Source organism: Etheostoma cragini, chromosome 15 (genome assembly GCF_013103735.1).
Source record: "Etheostoma cragini isolate CJK2018 chromosome 15, CSU_Ecrag_1.0, whole genome shotgun sequence".
NCBI lineage: Eukaryota > Metazoa > Chordata > Actinopteri > Perciformes > Percidae > Etheostoma > Etheostoma cragini.
This window is the reverse complement of record NC_048421.1, coordinates 7,028,221-7,046,312: the sequence shown is the minus strand read 5'-3', so window position 1 is coordinate 7,046,312 and position 18,092 is coordinate 7,028,221. Positions and strand designations below refer to the sequence as shown.

Sequence of the window (18,092 nt, the reverse complement as noted above, 5' to 3'; positions counted from 1 at the left end):
CATTAAGGAGGGTACTTAAAAAGGGCCCAGTGAAATCCAATGGAGGGAGGCCTGTTAGCAATATATTTACACATACTTATAGGTCAGAAATACAAAAAGGTTCCAAGAGAAAGATTTGTGGCTGATGTGCAGCCGTAAATTACTGTTGCCCAAAGAGGAAGGGAAGGAGGGAGAGGAAAAGAGAGAGAGAGAGAGAGAGAGAGAGAGAGAGAGAGAGAGAGAGAGAGAGAGAGAGAGAGAGTGAGAGGTTGGATGGGGCAAGGAAGCAAGACAGAAGCACAGCAATGCAGCTCATTAATTTAAAGGAGCACAGTTTTTCTGTTTTATCTCTGTACTTTGCACAATGCCACTAGTGACAGTACCATTTCTGCTGATTTGCTCTGTGTCTCAAGAGTTTGGTTGTGAATAGCTTTAAAAAGGTCCCTGTGAGTCATTGGGTGTGGTACATGTATTGGCAGATACTGGAAAGTAAAGCATTTCTCTTCCTGTCTTCTTGGCTGTGCCTCCAGGGACAAAGAAAAAGGCACCGGGTACAGAAGGAGTTGCTACACTGCTTCCAAGGTAACTGCAGCAATATTGAAGGCATCATAGGGACTCGGGCATGACAGATTGAAAGTGTCCCATTCAGCCTGAGAGCGAAAGGGCAATTGTTTGGGAGGCAATGCAAGGAGAAGATTGTGTGACTAAGCAAGAAAATAAGCATGACTGATATCTCATGGCCTGATAGCATGACTCATGCGAGTCAGGATATGGTAAGCAAATGCAATATACTGTAATTTATGATAAACATAGGAAACAAGGGCACCAGCAGTCAGAGGATCATTTTCCACAACACAGAGGTGTCAAAACAGGCACCCCTCCTTCTTGCTGTCTACCACAGGGTTTTCATACTACCAGTCACCAAAGAAATTTTGAAATCCTGCTCATGGTGATTTAACTGATTTGGTAAGTAGTTATTTTTTCTACTTGTAAAAGCTAACTATGCCAATATATTACCATGCATCCACTCAGGGATGTGAAAAAGTCTAACAGAGCGATAAAAACAGACAACAGTGGGGGACGCTAAGAAAATCACCAAGTTCAGAAGAAGCTCAGTGCTTTAAGATTGAACATTACAGGGCAAAATCAAATTGCCGGCAGATTGGGCTGGATTTACCCAGTTTATAGGCTTATCATTAGACGTAACAATGGCTTGTAGAAAACGTAAGGAGAAAGCTGGATGGAAAATTCAAAGAAACAAGGGCAAAGAAACAAGGGCAAAGTCTTTCGAGACTGTTGCAGCCAAATGCAAAAAAGCTCACAGAGTAAATTTCATATCAGCAAGAGGTACCGGTAAGTGCCAGGAGCAGCACACATTATAATTGGCTGCCTTGATATCTATCTTAGCGAATTACATAGTCAGCTATCAACATGGTTGTGCATCATGATTATGAAAATAATCGTGCCATTTAGAGCTGTTAAACTTAACATGTTTAATCATTTCTGTTGATTTAATTTGAAACATTAAATGCATTCCAAATGATTTGTGGTTAGACCGCGATTTCACTTCGTTGCATATGAGAGGTTGTTTGCTATTAGGAAGACAATGGTATTGAATTAAACAGGAAAACATCAGATTGGTATCACTCTAAACGTGCTATCAATCAGGGAAGGGGGCTAAAGGATTTACCAAATTTAACCAAAGGTTTAACCAAAAAATCCTAGCTTGCACTTTCTGTCGGTCTTCCATCAGAGTGCAGTTTTTCTTTCTTTCATATTTACGTTTAAAATTGTGGAACTGGCCCTAGTCATTTTCATCATTTCACAGCCTTAATATGAATCAAAAGTGTGATATGACATTGACAAAATATTAAAGCAGAAACAATGACAGGGAGTGCTTGAGAAGTGCCTGCTTAATCTAGCAGCTGAATAAATGGCAAAGGCCTTCAATACTCCATTGAATTGTTCCCTGCTGACTCAACTGTTGACAGTCTCTCTCAAGTCCTTATTAGGTAGTTACTTAATGAATATTTTCACTGTCACACACACTGCACCCAGGTGTCCCGCTGTGCCTTCTTGTCCCCTTAAACACAACACCATTATACATAACTCACAGCAGTGACAGACTCTTCTGTCTGAAAATGGCACAAACCCACACTGGCGCTCTCACTCACACAAACAAACAAACAATATGCAAGTCTGATAGTTAAAGAACATGGGGAATTGAAGAAAAGGATCAGACACGGTAAATCAGAGATTGATAAAGGAAAAGCCAGAGGAATGGAGGAATGGATGGGAGCAAACATGTAAAAGAGGGAGGAAAGATTGATGGTTTGACAGCATCTGCAGACAGGCAGAAACTGACAGGTGAGAGGTGTAGGGCCCAGTTATTTCTTCTTGTGAGCTGACCCGCTGCACTTTGTCATTGTGATGGACAACACTGGCACAGGACAGTATGTTTGTGATTATGTTTACTGCAGGATCTCCTGAGTACAAAACACCCCAAAATACAAGCACAAGTAAATGAGTGTTGGTGCCTGCATGCATGCATGCCAGGAATGGTTGCATGTGTGTATGCATGCAAAGGGCCTCATTAATCCACATTTCCGCACATATATCACATCATGTCGTGTTGATGCTGTGTTTTTAATTAACTTTATAAAGTATGGACTTTAGCAACACTTCCCATTTAGAGAGCTTTGTGTGATGAATGAAGCCCTGTGTGTGCATATCTATGAAAGTACGTGCCAAATGCATGTGCCTGTGTGTGTGCTTGTTGCAAATCTGCATTCACAAAATCTGCTCCTGAACATCATGGTTGTGAGATTGTATGCTTGTGCATGTGTGCCTGAATGTGTGTTTCTTGTATATGTGAGTATGTGTGTGTGTGTGTGTTTAAGGGCTACTAATTTTGCTGTTCACTGATTTTGCAAAGTAGTAGTTTGGTAAGTTTTTGACAGTTGATGCAGGCAAAAACATTTGCATAGGCTGGTATATTTACACATGTCTACATGTGTATGATAAGGAAGGTATTTCATTCATATGTTTCTACCTACACAACTAGGTGCTTGCATCCAGTGTGACTTTATTTCAAAATGTCCCATAAGTTAATTTTCATCCAACACCTGGGGCCATGTTTACCAAGCATCTCAGAGCAAAGATCAGGCCTAGCGTGGACCCACTTTTCTCAGATTGATGCATACCGTATGTGGGCCTATTTTTAGGCAAAGGAGTAAAAGCATTTAATAAATCAAAATTTATAAATGTAACATTATTTTGGCAGTTGCCATCTATCTATTAATATCACACAATATCCTAAAATGTACATTTATTTGCCAACAAGAAACTGTGGGTATAACATCTTATTTGAGTCCTTCACATCTGTGATTACATTAAATGTATTTAAGAACTTTTAAGCTGACATGGTTCTTCCTCCCCACTACCCATGATAATGAAAAAGACATAATAAGCTTGGTTTTGCTGAAATATGAGTGTAGCAACTGGTAGGATGCCCTGATTGGTGGCCGGATTGGCTCAGTTGGTAGGGCACAGAGGTCCAGGGTTTAAGTCTGACCTGTGACAATTTCCTGCCTGTCTTCCCCCTCTCTCCCTTTTTTTCATCTAGCTGTTCTGTTCAATAAAAGGCGGAAAAGTCCATAAAATAATCTTGGAAAACAAAATACAAAAAAAAGCCCTGACTTAATACAGAAACTAAAACAATGCATTTTCAAATACACTATGGATACTCTGCAATCACTTTAAATATAAGCGTGGCTGCTGTGGTCGACTGAACGTGCTGCTCTCTCTCACTCACTGAACGCAACTGTCAAGCCCGAAGAACCGCAGCATCAGCGAGCACGGAGGACTGCAAAATCACCTGCAACTCTCTCTTTAAGGGAAAGTAAAAAGTGTTTGCCTGCAATGTCATTACATTTGCTGCTGGGCTCATTTTTTTTCCCGTCTATAAATAAAATGGTCATAAAAAGTCTAGCGGCATGATAGCTAAATTGGCAAAACTGAGATGTTTTCTTTATGAATCGGTTTAATATTCTGAGGTGGGAGTATTTTTATTACTAATGAAATATTCTGGTTTACTAATAGTCGTGATTCTGACATGTTTGATAAATATGGGCCACCAGGTGGGTCCAGTGAAGCTCAGTGGCTAGAGCCTGTCACTAAAAATGATTATGGTAAACATGTGTGCATCTATTTGTGGTACTGTGGATGGTTGTGTCAACCAGATCAGTATTCAAAAAGCCTGTGGTTCTGTAAAATAAATTTAAACCACAAGTATTAATCCCATATCTGGGGCGACTGCCCTTGAGGTGTATGAGTGTGTTTGCATGTGCATTGCAGTATATGTTTGTATTTATGTGCGTTCATGGTGGTACCTCTTGTGGGTGGCCCCTGCAATCTTTGCAGATGGGTGAAGGAGAGGAATAGTGGTGGAAGACAGAACCGGAGAGGTTGTCGATCATCAGCATCTCCCCCTCCAAAGTATCCTTGATCAGGAGAGACACGCTGTCCAACCATTGGCTCTCCTGGAACACATACACACGCACACACAAGCAGACATACACACGGACACATACACACGGGACGCAGGCCGGCAGACCAGTATTGCACGCAGGTGCCAACATGTGCACATGCGTACATGCGAGGACAAAGAACACGCAGGGAAACGCATAGACCATCGTAAGGGTTATAGAAATGGCTGTGTGCACACGCAGGTATGCTTTTATACTTTATTATGTACTCACACATAAATGCACTCATTCACACATGCAGATTACCTACACCTTGCTTTCTAAAACCACAAAAGTAAAAAAAATCTTTTTGCATTTTTTTCAAGTTTATTTGTGTCATACAATCCCTCTCTTCTTCTCTGTTGGCTTTCAGGGCTAAGCACTGTTCTCTTTTGCAAAAAGGCTCTTCAATAATATGACTCCAAACCCTCATTAGCCCAGTAACACCTAATTTTACTATCAAAGCCTTGAGCACTGAGAGTGGTGCAATTACATTTGATATATCACCTCAATTAGGCTGTTCAATACCTTGTTGAAACAATTTAAGATTTAAGCATTTGCTTTGTGCTCTGGGTATTATTAGGTTTAAAGCAATTTAGACTGAATCAGTCAGGGCTTATTCGGCGACTTAAATGATCCTTCCTTGCCTGAATCTCATCTGCCAGATTGATTTTTTTCCACAAACCAATCTGACAGAAAAAGGAAACTACTGACAGAAAAAAGGAAAACTACTTTAAACATGATTTCTGTGTTTCTTGGCAGGCCACTGTATTTCACAATGAATTAGATGTGTTGTGCCTGTAGCACATTCATAACAGCCAAGATAACAATTACATGAGCAGATATATCCCAAAAGATACTGGGAAACAAGGTCACTCCTCTTCAATCCCCATACAGGAGTATTTTCATAACACATTTCTACAACATCGCTTACAGGACTATAGATATCTTAAGCAAACACACATATGTGACTCATTCTGTTACATTACAATCACTCATGGCTTATGTTTTGGAAATGAGGGGGCTAAAAAATAGGTTACTGTACTTCCAGCATTATTAATATTCCTAAAGATTGCTGGCTGACTCTGCCATATCCAGGTCTTTTAATACATTTTCTCTCTTACACAGACAGTCCAAAGATAGTCCATTCTATGTACATGAAGAGTTTGATATAAAAAAATAAAGTTTGATTGACTGTGGTGGCCTATGTGCTGGCCTCCATTAATAACTGTATTGGTGGACAACAATAGGGCCCGTCTAGAGGGAATGGAAATTGAGAGAGAGGGGAGAGAGTTGAAATTAATTACTGCGTCTATCTGACTGTCACCGGCTCAACCATTATCTCTACTCTCTTATTCCATAACTCTCTCTCCCTCTGTGTGTCAACTTCCTACAGTGTCCCCTCTAGTCCCTGTGCTATAACAAGTGTTTAACCATAGAGTTGAAAATTACTATTTCAGTGTGTAGTATGGCAAATTACAGAATATAGCAGTTGTAGCTGCAATCTATCTTAAGTCTCTATACATTATCAAGACTCATCAGATATAATTATTTGTATTATTTGGAGAAGCTACAATTACTATATGTTGTATGTAGATTTACTAAAGGACCACAGCAGAAGATCTCTCTCTCTCTCTCACTCACACACACACACACACACACACACACACACACACACACACACACACACACAGGACCTGTGTTTCGAATAAATTGTATTGTTCTGCTAGATCCCCTATTGCATCACTTAAGAGACAGAGAATAAGAGAGGGGAGATTGGGAGAGATAGAGAGAAGGGGGGGTGCTGCCAATGTGTTCTCCACGGTCTGCATTAAGTTCCGTCACAGTGAGCTAAAAATGTCTACACGCGGCCAGCTATAGCTCTACAACGGTGAGACTCTTCATGGCAGCCGATGACTCATCTTTATGTGTTTCTGCACCGATATAGCAGACTATCATTAGTGATTTCATAATGGAAGCGTGTGTCTGTGCTCTCAGATTGCCAGTAGAAATAGGAGACCATCCACGCTCAAGCACAGATGTAGACAGTGAAATGATCATTTAAAAATTGTAACCGTGCATGTCTCTGCAAACTCACAAAACCTCAATGTGAGTACAGAAAGCTGAAAAATTAAAAAATCCATTAAAGTTGCTCATCTCTGCTCATAGGTTGCTATGACTACAGAGAAAGAAGACAAAACTTGAAAAAAGAAAAACGGAAATATATGGCTTAACCTCGGCTTTCATCTAATATTACTTAAGTAGTCTGGTTTCACTTTGGAAAATGCATTTAATTCCAGCCCGATGTGTTTACAACCTTGTTCTTTTATTTTTTAATACAATTGCACTCGTTGCGTCGTTGCAATTAAGATACAGCTTAGTGTCCTCTTTCCTTTTATCTGCCTGTTACATGCCTATCTTACTTTTCCCTCTCTTTATGTACATGTTTGACCCTCCTTACCCTCCATTTATTCTTAAAAAATCTTTAAAATAAAATGAACAAAAGTACAAACAAATTACACAAAGAGATTGGCAAAATGATTGCGTGTAATCAGGCAATGTGGCAGTCAGTTCATTTCACAATGGGAAATAAAGCAATGATTCTCTACTCTCTCCCATGTCAGCACCATTCAAACACTATACAGAAATTACTGCCATATTGTTGATCTCTTTTGTATTCTTTCAGTTTGTGAACTGAATATGTAATTTTCTCTGCATGAACTAATGCACTGATACTGTGTTGTGAAAAGAGAAGCAAAATTTGATAAGTGTCTTATCAAAATGTATATTTATCTTCGTTTACGCAGCTGCATGGTGCACAGTAGGCCTACAATAAAATCATTGAAGTAGTTACAACAGTTATTTATATATAGTATGTTTAGATGTATGTGGACAATGCAGGAAGGTTTTGATAGTATTTAGGCAACTTCTCTTTTTCCCATTTGCAGACCAAATAGAGGCATAATTCATGTTTAACTCCTGGCCACTGTTGGTGTCACTTGGTCACGATGCACTTAACTATGCAATGGTTCCACTGTTTAAAAGACCTCAGCAAAGCTTTACAGCTCAGCAGCAGTTGGCGGATATCTGGGATATAATGAAAAAAAAAATAGAAATGGATATAAATAAATAAGAATCTGATTTTTACACGGCCAATGGGATCCATAATAAAAAAGCTGTGATATGCCCGATCCTGCTGGTGCAGATTCACTCAATCCTCCCTTGCTGACACAAACACATGCACCCCCACCCACCCATCCACTCACCCGCAAACGCCGAACATACAAAATAGAGCTTTCACACTATCAGGAAACAAACATAAGATTACTCGCACTCTCACACAAACACAGAAGTGCACAAACTCACTTGTGCTGGTGAGTATAGGGTCCGGCTGGAGTCATGGAAGCTGTACGCTCCTGGGTGCGCACTCCCTGCTGAATGGCGCATCTTCCTCACTCCTTCTCTCCTTTCTCCAATCGGACCTCCTCTATCCCTCCCCCCTGCAGTGCCTCCAGGTCCAGCAGCGACTAGTCCTTTCTCCACCTTCCCTCCCCCGCAGCTGGGGGCGCCCATACAACAGAGGGTGCCCTGGGCCAGCTCCAGCTCAATTTCTGCATCCATCTCCGCCTCCTCTTGGGCCTCCTTGTTGGAGTCGTCCAGGTGCTTCATCAGCACGGCCACCACCACATTGATGAGCACAAACTGGGCGGTGAGCACGAAGGAGACAAAGTACATGGGCGAGATAAACTGAAGGCTAGGATTGCAGGCATAGTCCACATCGGTGCCATGGTCTGGTGGGCACTCCCGCAAAGTGTCCTTGGTGTCATAACGGCAGAGGATGAGGAAAAATGTCAGGACAGAGTTGGTTAGGAGCAGAAGTAGACAAGCCAGGTAAAATAGCAAAGCTGTGGCCGCCATATTCGTACTGTAAACATGATTTGTTTTTCGCATGTTCAAAGAGGGTTAGGATAGCCCATTTGTCGGGGGATAGGACCTGAACAAATCAGGTTTCTGGTACGGATCATGTAGTCACAGGACAAAACAGATCCGGAATACAACAATTTTTAGATAAAGGTTTGTGAAAATATAGGAAGTGGACACAATTACAGGATCACCTTCTAATATTTGAAATTTAAAACAGAAGCCCTTCCAAAATTACAACTATTTTACATTTAGAGTAACTCAGCTCAAACAACAATGCATTTCCCTACTGATAGTGGCAAAAATGCAGAGAAGACGAGTCAAGATCTAAATGTCATCTTAAAAAGCAGTAAGTTCAGCCACACGCCACCCACTCTAAATTAGTTTTCACATAAATAATACATTTAGGGAATCAAGTAGATCTAGCTCATGTTAATGAGTTTCTTTGAATTCATGAAAACTTGTATAACCCTAATACACTTAATCGTTTTGCTTTTATGCAAAACAACAGGAGTCCCCCCCACTCTTTCCACTCTGGTTAACATGAGCTCAGCGGAGTTCAGTTAGAGCACAACCAAAGTGACAAGTCTTTTCTGGAAGAAGTTCACATATCTCACCCAGCCTGTGACCACACACAACAATTTTGGTCCTCTGAGCAGAACCTGGTTATTTCTATCTAATTTGACATGACATTTACACACTCTGCTCCTGCACCCATCACCCTTATCTGCCTTCACTTCTTTTCCATCTTATTTCTGCACATATTTTTGTTCTTGCTTCTTCCAAATGTCCCTTTGCTCTCACTCATACTGCTCTACCTCCCCTTTTTCATTCATTCTGGCTTTAACTTACCCTTTGGAGGAAAAGAAAGCACAATAAACGGTCAGTTATTTTATCCTCCTCTTATTATCCCTCTTATTACAGTTCGCTGGGACCTCCTTTACTCCCCATTGCCTCTTACATATTTTCCTCTCCCTTAATATTTTCTCTCTTCCCTATGGCCACTGCACAGCTAATTACCACTCTGCCTCGCCAGCCTTTAACCAAACCAAAGCAGTTCTACCTGTATCACAGGCCGGGTAGTAATTTGACAGCTAAAATGACAAAGAGCATCTGTGGCCTGCTGCTTTGCTACATGACCCGCTACAATCCACGCTACCTGTATCCAGGGTGTGTTTAATGGTCCACGCCAGACGACATGCTCCGGCATAATCTCTATTCGCCTCACAGACTAGGTGTGTGGAGGAGTGGTAATAGCTGCTGATGGCAGTAGATGTGTGTTCAGGCGAAATTGGTGTTTTCTGTGTGTGTGTGTGTGTGTGTGTGTGTAAGCAATGAGACATAGTAACTCCTCTGATGAAGCCATCAGTAAGGACATCTGTGCTCCCGGTGCTGAGCAAGCGTATTCTTACTTTAATCACTGGAATCTAAGGTATGCATCAACAGTAACCATTTATAAATCTAAGTTAAAGATTGTATTCTAGAGATTTAAACTAATCTTGTTTGATGGTCCTTTAATTACTTTATCATTTTTGTTTAACTTTAAACTTTGTACCTTAATGAAATGTGTCTGTCCTTTCATTTATCTTGTTGTATTTTTTTTTTGCAAGTAAAGAACTTGAATGACCTCTTTGTAGAAGGTGCGCTTTAAATAAACTTGCCTTGCCTTGTCTCTCTTTGACAACCTCTTCCCTGGTTTCTCTAGTTCTGTATTTCTTCCTTATAAAACACAAATAATGACTAAGTAACTTTGTACCTTCATGATGCCATTCCAGTTGTCGCCCGTGGAGACTTGAAACAAGGTAAGGAAGGCCATGCCAAAGTTCTCAAAGGTAGCGTGACGACTCATTCCCTCACATGGGTAGTCTTCATTGCAAACTAAAGATAAGAGTGAGATGGGGTTGATGGATGGGGAAATAGACGAAGTTATCAGGTCACAGATAAGAAAGAGATAGGAGGGTGGAGAGAAAAGGAAAATGGAACAGAAAGGGAGCAGTGACAACAAAAGTAAAAGAGGTTTGTAAATCTGAACACTCAACATTCAACATGTCATTGTTCCCAAAAACTGCAGTGGCATGCACCATTTCTGTCGCTAAGCTGCCTGTATGACTGTCCAAACAAGCAAACTCAGTGTAGACACAGTTTGTTATCAAATCAGCAGCAATGTGACCAAACACTCTATTTGTCTTTGAGCTTATGTCCCAAGATAATCTCTGGAATGGCCTCAAGAAAGCAACACAATTTGCCACTAATCTTTTTTCCTGCCAAGCACCAATAGGAAGCAACATTGCCACAGGCTGCAGCTGCAGCACACAAGGGAAATGTGACAGTTCAGAAGATGAATCTTCCAACTTCAATGTGGATATTTTAGGATAGTACTTATGTATCCGAATACTGGAGAGTGGGTTGATTCCCTAATGGCTGTCTCACTGCAGAAGGGAGAACAGATGAAAAGGAATAAAGGATGGAGAGGAAATAAGAAGATTTTCATAATAAAGTTAACACGAGTCCTCATGCTTTTACGTGCACAAGCTGAGTTTACTTTAATTGGTGCGTCAAAACTGGAAGCCTCAATTGTATTTACCCACCTGGACTGAGATTGACATATTTTTATTTTAATCATTTTACACCTATAGATGATGAAGTTTGGACAATGTGCTCTTCAACTAGAGCATATTCCTTTTATCACAACATTACCACATACACGTGTATTGAAAGGAGTAATCCAACTAGTGGAGTGAGTGGATGAGTTTATATATATTGTACTGTATATAATGGTGCAAATGTTGGTAAATGACAGATTACACATGTTTCTTAAACGTTTTACAATAAATAATCAATTCGTCATTAAATTGTCAACAAATGTGGCCCTGTGGCCAAATATCATGGATAGGAATATATGGATCCTCTTTAAAGATTTGTGGTAAAAAGAAGAAAAGTCAAATACTTTGTTATATTGTATAATTGCTTAACATTGTTTATATTCAAAGAGCACACTTAGAGTAAAAGAAAGAAAAGTTTTGTATGATGTAATCATTTGCAGCATCATGACTGGATGTCATGAGCACTTACCAAGTTCTCCAAATAGCTCTACTCCTAAGGCGGCGTAGATGAAAAACAGCAGCATGAAGAGCAGGCCCAGGTTACCCACCTGCAAAACACGCACGAACACACACACACACACACACACACACACACACACACACACACACACACAGAACATCTTACCATGCACGTTAAAGACCATTTCACAGCATCCTGAAAAAAGTATTAAGACCTGGTTGTATGCTCTGTTTGAGATATATAATCACCATTGAATGCACAAGAGCAATAAAAGAAAAAATGTCGTTGCTAATGTAACCTTTGATAAATCAGCTGTAGACTTGCCCACTTTGTGCAGGTGAACAAAATTTAACCACAATTACTACTCAAAAGTTCTGCAAACCATGGCACAACTTCCTCTGAGACCTTTATATGACTAAACCCCTGATGCTGTTGTAAATGTTTGAGTTTGGGGGTTTGGGACCTGGCTCAGTTCCACTGCAAAACAGCATTCTATTACCCCAACTTACTGTAATGGTGATGATGTTGCAGAGTAAACACTTGAGGAAAAATCTAATCCCATTACAGGGATACAAAACCCAGTACCCTATTCACTGGCTTTAAACTCCCCAAACAACACTGCTCCACAGGGAATGAGGGGATGCACTGACAAATATTTCCTATAATTATACTTCCTCCATGTATTCTAAAGAGAGAGATTTAGATTACTCCACCTGTTTTTCAGGGATAATACTTTAAATCTGCTGTTTACATTGTAGAGTTTGTTCTTGGAATAATGCATCCACATTATGCCAATGACAAACTAATTTCTTAAGAGATTGCCCATTGCAGTGAAAAGGAAGTTTATTAAAGTAAATCATGTTTAGATACTTGTGACAGAGGTTTTTCGGCTACAGGCAGAACTATAATCACGCATAGTTGAAGTACACAATCATGAAGAAAAGGAAAGTTTTGATATAAGTGCCTTTCTTGGAGGAAAAGCTCCCAGTAAATTGGAGCCAAGTCAATCAATTGTGATTGAATTTAGATTGCATTAAATTGAACTACAATCAAATGAAAGTGTGCAGCCTGCCCCTTTTTCTGTGTGGCGATCTGACGGCCACATTCTGCTTCATTATGAAACATGCACGAGTTTAAAAAGCTGATGGGATAACATTTCACTGGGATTGTACCTTGTGCGATTTCCAACAAAATATATAGTTTGCATTTATTAGAACCATCTCTCTTATACTCAATGTTTAAATATTTTTGTTAATGTGTCGTTTCTCCATAGAAATTCACAACAATTATAATTGATAGGGGGAAAATCAGCAAAGTTAGTACAAATATGCTATTATTTACATGTAATGCTGTCATAAGCTTTAACATAAATAGCCTAATAGGTAGTAAGTCTCCTTTTCTGTAAGAATCTCAATTCTACATTTAACAAAAATGCTGCAGAAGGTGGTGCTAAAGGAACAAAATATATGCATGCATATAACACAGTAATAATGTTTAGCTCTAAAATCTAAAAAAATAAAGTTGACTTTTAATTTAGACAAATATGCCCCCATTACACGCAGCCTAGTCTGATGAGTCCCGTAGGATGGAAAGTAATGGCAATAATTGCCTCACAATCTTTTATTTGGAGTGCTGAAATAATACATGCGACTGTTCTGGGGTTTGCCTGAAGTACATCTCCAAGTTAGTAAACTATCCGGCCTGGTGTACTTAATCTGTACTTCATAATGGCCCAAGTCTATGTGGGATTCAGGATGAGGATTAATGCACTTTTGAGAAGTTTTACTAGGAAGGATTTAATGTTTTTTTTTCACTGCAGATGTACATAACATTAACTTACCCTATCCAGGATAAAAATAAAACATGAGCTTTACAATTTGTTAAAATGTAAAAATAGTTTCATAGGGAATCCGCTTCTGACGGCCTCCCAGAGACAAAAAATGACATTCCATGTGGCTTCCACATCTGCCTTAAGCTATTTTGGAGGTTTCTCAGAAGAGATAAAACAACTGGCTCGACTCTCGTTCCAACATGATATAAGCTATTAGTGTTAGTGAATGGCTTGTTGCAACCATTTCGCATCAGTTGGGGAGGAGAGGCAACCAGAGGACCCTTGTGGGTAAGATGACTTTATCTTACTGAGTCTTCTCATAGACAAAACACGGATATCTCTTAACATGCCAATGAGCTATTAAGCTTACTGACCCATTTAGTGTAAGTGTATGGATCCCTCATTACATCTCTATGTCCTGTCATGGCTTATTAAATACATAAACTGCTTGTGGGAATTATAAAGCATTTACATGATGTCTAATCTAATGAATTATTATTCTAGCAGAAATCTTTCCCTCTGTGCCATGACGTCATTATTCATATTTCTTATAATAGCGGTCTGTATTCGCCTGCACCTTTGGTAAACTGCATCCCGAAGCCTTTGTTTAAATGTGAATACTGTCTTCAATATCCTATGTGATGTAATAAAGAAATGTTGGCAGATTGCCATTTCTTTTTCACAGTGAAATAAAGCGTGAGATCACCTCAGGTCTCGCCAGGTGTAACTCTTTCACTTTCACCCTTTCAGAACCTTAATATGCACACACAGCACAGCAAGAGTCCTCCTGGAACTGTTTAATTAGCCCGAGTTTTAATTACCTCGCCTGGTGCCCTTGGGACAGAGCAAAGGGCTCAGTGTTAATGAGAGGGGGATCAATAGAAAAGAAAGACAAGAAATCTGTTCTCCCTCACCTCCGCCTGCGCTCCTAACCCCACACCACCTGTTTCCTTCGGTTTACTTTATCTTACTATTGATGGTCACTGGGTCGGACATTGTTCCTGCATGTCCATAAAGGAAGCTGTACATTTTTTTTATTAGTTAGCTTAGCTTTTTTTTCTCTACATTTTCTACATATTGAACCAAGGAAATATACTGTAACCTGTTAAATACTGACTTTTAGAGGTGCTGGTAGGCAGAGTTTTTGTAATCTTTGGACAAAACCGGGCCAGCTGTTACCCCGTTTCCAGTCTTCTAAGATAAGTTAATCTTAAAACTGCTGGATCACGCTTCATATTTACTGAGTAGACATGAGAAAGGTATCAATCTTCTTAACTATCTCTTGGCAAAGAATGCAAATAAGCATAATTCCAAAAATGTCCAACAGGTTTTTTAGAGCTAAAATAATGTTAATGAAAATGTCAAGTTCAATTTAATGCTTTAAGAAACAGAGCTTCATGCAAATGTTAATTAAATATTAATTGAATAAAATATGTATTATTAATTGATCAGTAAACATTGGGACACTGATGAAGACATGATTTGGAAGTTGACATGAAAACACCACACAAATATCATACATAATAAGATATTTGTTCTGTTGTCTCCTATTTCCTTTCTTACTCATTCGATTATGCTACAAAGCAATAGACAATACTTCCAGTCAGTAATAATAGAGAGCAAAGATGCATTCTGGGAATTTTCTACAGAATTGAACTTTCATTGCACTGGAATGATTTTGACAATGAGATGGGTGGACGGCCTAGAAACGACCCGACTCTGTGGACATTTCACTAACAAATGAACTACAGACTGGTTAAAAAAAGCTGCCGCTGTTGCTGACACACAGTGGTCGCAGTGGGAGTCTGGGTACTCTCCATGGTACGGAAAGTGAAAACAAGACAAAGCCTGTGTGTGTGTGTGTGTGTAGTCTACCAGTCTGTGGCATGAATGAGTCATCTATTAGAGTTGCCTACAGGACAACAGAGAAAGAGAAGGGGGCGGGGGCTTAGAGCTACCCTGGCTATTGACTGAGACTGGCAAACTTGCTCTCTGGGAATAAGAGACAATGTGTGTGTGTGTGTGTGTGTGTGTGTGTGTGTGTGTGTGTGTGTGTGTACACACTGTACCTGAGGCAGGGCTTGGACCACTGTATCCAACAGGGCTCTCATTCCTGTTGCCATCTTTAGCAGCTTCAGCACTGTGTGTGCGCGTGTGTGTGTGAGAGAGAGAGAGAGACTTTTAAATATAGACATTTAGTATGAAATACCTCAGGGTCAATTAAAGGCTAAACATTTAACTTTGGAAATGTCAGTTATTGTTTTATACATGTAACACACACAAATACAAACACACACAAACACAAATGCATGTACAGACATTAGCCCTTTAGACATTGACTGCTACTGTATGCTACAGCTAACTGACCTGTACAATCTTTTTTTTTTTTTGCATTAGTTCTATTTCAACAGCATGACCCAAACAATGGTTCTTCTTTCACTGAAAGGATTTACAGGAAGTGCTTGGCTGGGATAGGTACTTGTGTGCGTGTGTTTGTGTGTTTTCACACTTAGTGTAGTATATGTACCTCGTGCTATCCTCAGTACTCTCATGATCCTGATGATTGTGGGGTTGATGGGCAGGGCAGCACTGATCTCAATCTCCTCAAGGGTGATCCCCATCACTGACAGAAGCACAATGGCCAGGTCCAACTGGTTCCACCTAGCACAAGCACAAACGCACGCACACGCACACGCACACACACACACACACACACACACACACACACACACAGTATAAACAAACTGATGTGAAGGTGCACCAAGGCATTTAACCACAAAGAAAATAAAAACACAAATGCACTGGCATGCTGGCTAGTTTGTAGGCAAACATGTTAAGAAAAAAATGTAACAGTTACAGTTAGAAAATACAGATGTCCACTTGTTGTCTCTGACTGTAAATCATACATTCAGGTCTGTCTGAAGAGTTCTATACCGAACTATTTAACGAGGTTTGTAGTACATTAATAGTTACCTTTAAACACATTACTCTCCTTTGTAACATCTCCAGATTTCTATCAGTGACGTTACAATGCCTTAGTTCCAAAAGCCCGTTATAGATCCAGTAAATGCTGGTCAGGGCTTAAAGACAGATGGGAAACCAACATGGTCAAATGAATGTGGTCGGAAATCAAAGAGTTTGAAGCCACCGTAGTCACTGTTATATGTCAACCATGTCAATCAACCATGATTATGGATACCTGCATTTGCATTATTACTTTAATTACATATTCAATTTCATTTTAACGTTACTTACTACACTGCAAGGTTGTTTTCTTGTACCATGGCAACTGTACTTTACTTTACTTTACAATACCTTTATGTGACGCCACTTTACTTCAGTCTACCTTCTGCACATTGTCTATTGTTTGCCTGTTTTTCTTGTGTGTTTACTTGTTTGTTTGTTTTGCTCTCATTGTAGAAAATGCTGCTGTAACAAGGGAATTTCCCCACTGTGGGATGAATAAAGTATCATCTAATCTAATCTAAATGAGGGCAATCATTTTGACCTGTTGTGACTACACCACTTCTACGAGCTTTCCCACATCTATACCCTTTATTTCCTCATGTAATCCCATTAGGAGTTACCGCAGTCTTCATTTATATTCAGACTTTCTGGAAGATAGTCAATACGGATCTTTTATGAAATCATTAAAGCGGCAAGACAAGGCACACAGAGTGCTAAAGCTCTTGGCACTGCCAGTTCATTTAACAGAATGCTTTCCTATTCAAAATGCGAATGACAACAGGGTGTCATCCGGCGCCCATGACTTATTAATATCATGCACATGATCATGTTTCCATCTTTTTTCACATTGTTGTTCCGGACTTACCTAAGATTTATTTATTTTATTAGGACTATGCACATTAATCAACATTTCTATAAATGTGCCAGTGTTAGCCAGTTGGCTAATTTTCAACTGTAGTCCTAGTTACCCAGCATGCATGTCTTTATACCTACCTTTTCACAGTGAAAAAAGAAGGTGCATCATCCTCTATGGTTGCAGCCATTTACTGTACTATCAAGCACGGCAGCTGCCGTTGTTCATACATACAAAATAATGTGACTTAATCACTTCATCAACGTCATTACATTTAGCTCACCTGGTAAAAATGCACCTGTTAGTCAATTAAATGTGTGTAGGACTTTCATTTCTTTCTCACTGTCAGCCTCAGAACCTTTAACTCTGTCACACACACACACACACATTTACAGTACACACACTGCGAACGTACAGCACCTGTAGTTTTGATGGCGGCACATGTGGCGATGTGTTTCTGTGTGTTGCTACTCCAATGACCCAGTTCTAAAGCTGGCCTGAGAGTCACCCAGCCTCTAAATGGTACTATAAACAGTGACTCTTCACAGCTGTTGCTGACACTACATAAAAAGAGACAAAGGGCCAGCTGATAACCGTGTGATAAATTGTTCCGCCCATCTCTTTCCTATTTCATCACTCATTTGTCCTCCTCCTTTTTGTCTTTGATCAGTCCAGTTTCCCCTCCTAAATATGATCTGTCTCTTCCCCATCTCTCTCCTGCTTTCTCATCTTTCTCTTAACAAACTAAAGTAGGCCAGCGACATTAAACTACCATTCCAAATCTGCTTCTGCCTTTAATTTTTCACTACATATCTCTGAAAATATTAAGACTTCCGTCTCATCACTGTGCACATTTAGGTGAGCGACAAATAAAAAAGACCGAGGTAGAGAGGGAGTGACCCTGCCCGGAGGAAGCCCGGGGCCCCCGTCTGGAGCCAGGCCCAGACGGCGG

At 40.0% G+C, this 18,092-nt stretch overlaps 1 protein-coding gene across 4 annotated transcripts in view; it reads right to left on the bottom strand.

Moving 5' to 3' along the window:
• cacna1ia (calcium voltage-gated channel subunit alpha1 Ia) overlaps window positions 1–18,092 on the bottom strand; it is a 70,752-nt gene that overhangs the window by 8,761 nt on the left and 43,899 nt on the right. For 2 of the 4 annotated variants that reach the window (XM_034893604.1, XM_034893603.1), the window contains exons 26-31: window positions 15,848–15,981; window positions 15,390–15,460; window positions 11,499–11,577; window positions 10,183–10,304; window positions 7,872–8,321; window positions 4,371–4,520 (exon numbers count right to left, since the gene is read on the bottom strand). In XM_034893604.1, coding sequence (XP_034749495.1) covers window positions 4,371–4,520; window positions 7,872–8,321; window positions 10,183–10,304; window positions 11,499–11,577; window positions 15,390–15,460; window positions 15,848–15,981 — 1,006 coding nt within the window. The remainder of the gene's footprint in view (window positions 1–4,370; window positions 4,521–7,871; window positions 8,322–10,182; window positions 10,305–11,498; window positions 11,578–15,389; window positions 15,461–15,847; window positions 15,982–18,092) is intronic. The other 2 variants (XM_034893606.1, XM_034893607.1) reach the window with 1 other exon arrangement.